This window comes from Lolium rigidum, chromosome 1 (assembly GCF_022539505.1).
Source record: "Lolium rigidum isolate FL_2022 chromosome 1, APGP_CSIRO_Lrig_0.1, whole genome shotgun sequence".
Lineage (NCBI taxonomy): Eukaryota > Viridiplantae > Streptophyta > Magnoliopsida > Poales > Poaceae > Lolium > Lolium rigidum.
Window position 1 is genome coordinate 288095184 of NC_061508.1, and position 5729 is coordinate 288100912.

Consider the following 5729-nt stretch of genomic DNA (forward strand, 5'->3'; position numbering starts at 1 on the left):
TGGGAGAAAGCTCCGACGCCCAGCCAGCCGACGACGATTCCTTCCCGCCACTTGACAGCGCGGAGGAATGGCTGGGCGTGGAGGAGGACGCGGAGGAAGAAGGGTCAGAGGAGGCGGCGGTGGCCCGTGCGAAGGCGGACGCGGACGCGAAGGCCAATACCGCCAAGGACAAGGCCAAGACCAAGGCGCAGCCGGCGAGCACCGGCGACAACGAGGACTCCGACGCGTCGGCCGACACCGCCTCTTCGGAAGAGGTGACGAGCAGGAAGCGCCACCGTGACGATGACGACGAGGCGGGGCCATCATCGAAGAAGAAGTAGTAGTTTAAAATAATTTGTATGTAATTTAATTATGTTTTTTCAAAGTTTTATATGTATTTTGTTTATGTTGAACCGATTTGAATATTAGTAAAGAGTTTTATTCTATCTATTTAAATTACTTTTAATGTTTGGGAGCGGCGATTGGGGGACGCGACTGGGGAGCGACGTTCCCCAAAGGCGACACGAACAAAACACGTCCCCCAAACGCTCGATCCGGCGCGGTTTGAGGGACGGTTTGGAGGACGCGACTGGAGATGCTCTTATAATTAACACTCCCTAGTTACGATTAGATGTGCAACAAGAAAAAATCTTGGACGGACCGTGGCAAAACACGGATATCCGTACGGACTACGGAGTTGTCCACAAAGACCAGGGTCAAGGTAAGACTCGGTGTCAGCGTCGAGACGACGCTACTCATTTCCGTTGCGTCCTCAACCTTGCACGTACGGGTCGCGTGTGCGTGCGGTGGGACATAGCTTAGATCCCAAGCTAACCACCGACCGTTACACACACGGACGGCCAGGATTAATGTGTACGTTCGCATCGTGCGGCGCAAATTATCCGCTTAGGTCTCAAGCTACACCATGGCGGCAACCGGCAACCGGGGCTTGCGTAAACGGCGCCATATATAAGCGTCGGCCGCGGGCGTCCCCTCTCACCGAAATCCTCAAGCCCATCGCTCTCCGATCCCGTCTCCAACCCGCCGACGCTAGACCGTGCTCCTCGTTTCTGGTCCGGCGACTCGCTCCGGAGGTTTCGATTCCAATGGTGCGTGGATTTCTTCGATTTCCTTCTTGTTTAGGTCTCAAATTTCGAGGCGGTTCTCGGCTGCCGTTCTAGATTGACTGATGGATTTCGATTCTCGTTTCCGACCCAACGCAGGCTCTCCCCGGCACCCAGGCCGTGGAGTACCCCAGCTTCAAGCTCGTCCTCGTCGGCGACGGCGGCACCGGCAAGACCACCTTCGTCAAGAGGCACGTCACCGGGGAGTTCGAGAAGAAATACGAACGTAAGTCATGAACCTGCCTGTTTACGTCTCTAGTCTGCTGGCTCTTTCGGACCTTGGTCGCGTCTCGTGTTTCTGTAGATGACGTGCGTCTTGTTCTGCAGCGACGATCGGCGTGGAGGTGCGGCCGCTGGACTTCCAGACGAACCGCGGAAGGATCAGGTTCTACTGCTGGGACACGGCCGGGCAGGAGAAGTTCGGCGGCCTCCGCGACGGATACTAGTAAGACCCTGCTTCGAATCAACTCAACTAGCTAGCTGCAATTATCGATAATGAATCTGTTATGAGACGAGTGCTACTTACGCTCGATCTTGGTTCAGATGTTTCAGTAATATAATCTCTTAGTACCTACATACTTGACGGGGTTTCGAAATTTCTGGTCTAGTAACTTAGTACTAAGAAATAATCATGTTGGTCACGGTGACGTATTTGAATCCTGCATTTTTGGCTTTATTTGTCGTACTCTATGCCTCCGATTTTATATCGAATTGATCACTTGGATTAGTTGCTAGAAACAAGTAGCCCAAGTTCTTGATGAATTTTGGTTGATCTCTTGGTGCACTGTTGATTATTCATACTAGTAAGCTCATAAATGATATTTAAACGGATGCTGAGTTGGTATTTACAAGATACAGTACTTGCAAACAGTCTGCCTGCTTCAGAACACTGATATTTTACTGATGACCCCAAACATCGGTAGTACTTAAACAGTTGCAGCACCTAGAATTGACTAGATTACATGTAAGCACCTTTCGTACATAGGAGCTTGTGATTTTCAGAAAAGCAACTAATTAAGATGCCATGATCAACAGACACAATGGTTCATGTCTTGTACTGCTACTTTTTTGGCTTGTGCACATTGAGAGATTGCATTCTTACCTTTTCTCCTTTTGTTTTTCAGCATCCATGGCCAGTGTGCCATCATCATGTTCGATGTCACCTCCAGGCTCACCTACAAGAACGTTCCCACCTGGCACAGGGACATCTGCAGGTAAAAATTCTGCTCTCCCAGAATATCTTCAGTCTCCACCTAGCATTTGCTTATTTCAACAATTCTCCTAAAATTGACCTGACACATCTACTGAATAATTTGTTGCAACCTGCAGGGTTTGTGAGAACATCCCAATGGTCCTGTGCGGCAACAAGGTGGACGTGAAGAACCGACAAGTGAAGTCCAAGATGGTGACCTTCCACAGGAAGAAGAGCCTCCAGTACTATGAAATCTCTGCCAAGAGCAACTACAACTTCGAGAAGCCTTTCCTCTATTTTGCGAGGAAGTTCTCAGGGTAACTAATTTCCGCTGCACCACACCACCTTAACTGTTTGAATGCTACATAGATTCTCCTTCAATAAAAAAGAAATGCTATGCTAATTCTGAACAATAAGGAATATAACATCATTCTGAACAATCAACACAATAATGATATACGGATGTGATTGCAGGGACATGAACCTCCGGTTTGTCGAGGAGTTGGCCCTCAAACCTGCTGAAGTCACTGTCGACCTCGTCGCGCAGAAAAAGTGAGTGGAAGCAATACTCTGAAGACTCCTGCTTATACTTCCTCTACTGAAACTGCATGCTTTGTGATGTTGCCTTCCTCCTCTGATGCTGAAGAACTTTTTTGTGTGTGCAGGATTGAAGCAGAGATAGCAGCTGCGGCGGCAATGCCCCTCCCGGATGAGGATGATGAAAACATCATGGACTGAGCTGATAGATCGGAGGCTGTACCTAGTTCAGTTGAAAGCATACATATGATTTAGAATTAGAACTCTTTTGAGAAGTGAGATATCTGTGTCCGCAGTCAGACTTTCTAGTAGGCGTTTGATGTAGCTGGTTTGTGCGACAGTTCGTGTTTTGGCCGTAGTACTTGATATGAGCTGAGATATCTTTGTCAAGTGCTTGAGAAAACAGAACCAATGGGATGGTTAATCAGTTTCGTTATCATTGCCAATGTGTTGCCTTTTCCTACTTCCCCTATTTTCGGTGCTGTTAAGACAAAATGAACAGAGTGTCTCCGTGCAAGGGCATAGCTTTTTTTTTTTTTTTTTTTTTTTTTTGAGAAACGACATGGCACTTTATTCATTCATAACAAAGTGTCTGATACAAAGACCATCAGGTGTTTGATCAAACCAAACCCGACGTCCCAAACCGCTGGATGTGGCGGAGCGTGCCAGTCTATGAGCCTCTTTATTTGACTCCCTACTCTCATGTCTAAACGAAGCCAGCGGTAAAGAGTTTGCTGCTTCCTTAATCTCATCAATAACTACACTAAAACTCCCAGCAAAATTGCTGTGGATAGCGTTGACGACTGTCAAGCAATCAGACGCAACCGTTACACGATCCGCCATAAGATCATGAGCCAGCGCCATGGCCTCCCGACAGGCGATAGCTTCCATAGTCGCCGGGTCCGTGATCCCTTCCAGCGTCAGAGTTGAGGCACCCATGAAATCACCCGCCTCACCCCTGCAGATCACAGCTACAGCGCCTCCCGGAGAAGATTTCCGCATCGCTGCATCCACATTTAGCTTCACGCAACCCGGTGCCGGTGGTATCCACCTCGGGTGCACCGGCTTCGGAGCTCCCTTCTTCCCTCACTCGGCTTCGGATAGCCAGGTCCCTGAGGAATCCTTCGATGAAAAGATGGGTAGAGAGGGGGCTTTGGTAAACCTCCTCATATATAATTTTCCTCTTCGCATACCATATCGCCCACATCGTGATGGCCACGCGGGTAAAATCGTCCTGCGAGAGTGTCTCCGTCGTCTCCGCTAGCCACAATCTAGCCACTGGAGTGTCAGTCTTGGACAGGTGCTCCACAACACCTTCATCAGCCAAAGCCCAAACACACCGTGCTGCTGCGCAGTCAATAAGGGAATGGCGCCAGGAATCAGCCGCCCCGCACAGGCAGCATGCACTCGACGTAGCCATATTCCGTCGACAGCGAACATCCGCCGTAGGGATGGATTGGTGCGCCAGCCGCCATAAGAAGACACGTATTTTGGGGGGCACATTTGCAGACCATAGTCGGCGCCATGCCATACCGTCCCTCCCGGTGTCTGAGTTTGCACTTCGCCCATCAAGCCAATCCTCCCTTCGCTTCTTCGTACTGACAAGGAGGTGATACATTGACCTCACAGTCAAAACCCCTTTCTTATCATAGTGCCATGCCCATCTGTCCTCGAAACGCCGGGTTGACAGAGGTATGATTTTTATCACCTCCACATCCATGGGAAGGAACCATGTACGGAGTAGCTCGGTATTCCACGTCGCATTCGTGGCGTCAATGAAGCTAGACACCCGCTCCGGGGGATCTCCGACAGCCTCGAGGCGAGCAAGGGGCCTGAGCATATGATCACGCGGCAACCAATTTTGGTTCCATGCATGCGTATTCTCCCCCGAGCCGATCCTTCTAATGAGGCCTTGCTTCATGGCATCTCTTCCCTCCACTATCGCCCTCCAAACCTGAGATGGGTGAGAGCCAAGGTGCGCCTCCAGGAAATCAGAGGCTGGGTGGTACACCGCCTTCAGAATACGAGAGCTCAAGGCAGCCGGGTTCTGAAGTATGCGCCAGGCTTGGCGCGCCAACATGGCCAAGTTGAAAATCTCGATGTCGCGGAAGCCCATTCCCCCGGAAAATTTAGGGGAGCACATTGTTTCCCATGACACCCAGCAGGTCTTCCGTTTCCCATCCTTGCTACCCCACCAGAAGCTCCTGAGCATTGCATTGATAGCTTGACACAGGCCTCTAGGTAGCTTGAAGCAAGACATGGAGAAAATTGGGATCGCCATAGCCACAGCCTTGATAAGAACCTCCTTCCCCGCCGTAGCTAGAAGTTGTTCCAACCATCCCTGTATCTTCTTCCACATGCGATCTTTCAGATACTTGAAAGCACCATTCTTGGACTTCCCCACATCAGATGGCATACCCAAATACTTCTCATTAAGGGTCTCATTAGGGACGTTCAGAATGTTTTTTACCGACTGTCTTCTATGCAAGGGCATAGCTAGTCGGCAAAATAGCAGTAGCAGATAAGCCCGCGTAATAAGCACCTACGGAGTACATAGCAGCCAGACGGGCCGAGCCATGAAATTTGCGACCCTGGCTGCAATTCGCGCTACTTTCTCTAGTAATACGTTATGCTGGGCTGGTACCGAGCAGCCCACATCATGCATTCCAGGTCGGGCTCTGCTGCCGGCTGAGGCGAACGTCACTTTACTTGCTGCATATCATCCCTTAAAAAAAGTCCATCTAGCTATTAATTATCATTATTGACAGTAAAAATTACATACAGATTTTTTGATCTCCTATGACGACTACAAGCATTGGAGCGAGCTGAAGCCGAGCCGCCATCATTGCTTCTCCATCACCTGAGATGTGCAAATTTTGTCGTCGTAGAGCTTGTTG

At 49.7% G+C, this 5729-nt stretch overlaps 1 protein-coding gene across 1 annotated transcript; it reads left to right on the plus strand.

Moving 5' to 3' along the window:
* The first annotated feature begins 1019 nt into the window (after positions 1-1019).
* On the plus strand, positions 1020-3184 carry LOC124695551 (GTP-binding nuclear protein Ran-3). The gene is made up of 7 exons (XM_047228385.1): positions 1020-1088; positions 1203-1329; positions 1431-1548; positions 2228-2317; positions 2433-2612; positions 2770-2847; positions 2961-3184. Exons 1-7 carry the CDS (start codon positions 1086-1088, stop codon positions 3031-3033), a joined length of 669 nt encoding a protein of 222 aa, XP_047084341.1. The 5' UTR covers positions 1020-1085; the 3' UTR covers positions 3034-3184.
* Positions 3185-5729: the final 2545 nt, after the last annotated feature.

Excerpts from the sequence above, each read along its gene's own strand:
- LOC124695551 (XM_047228385.1), top strand. Across the intron at positions 1,330-1,430 it reads GTTCGAGAAGAAATACGAAC|CGACGATCGGCGTGGAGGTG; the intron begins GTAAGTCATGAA and ends CTTGTTCTGCAG. Across the intron at positions 1,549-2,227 it reads GGCCTCCGCGACGGATACTA|CATCCATGGCCAGTGTGCCA; the intron begins GTAAGACCCTGC and ends TTTGTTTTTCAG.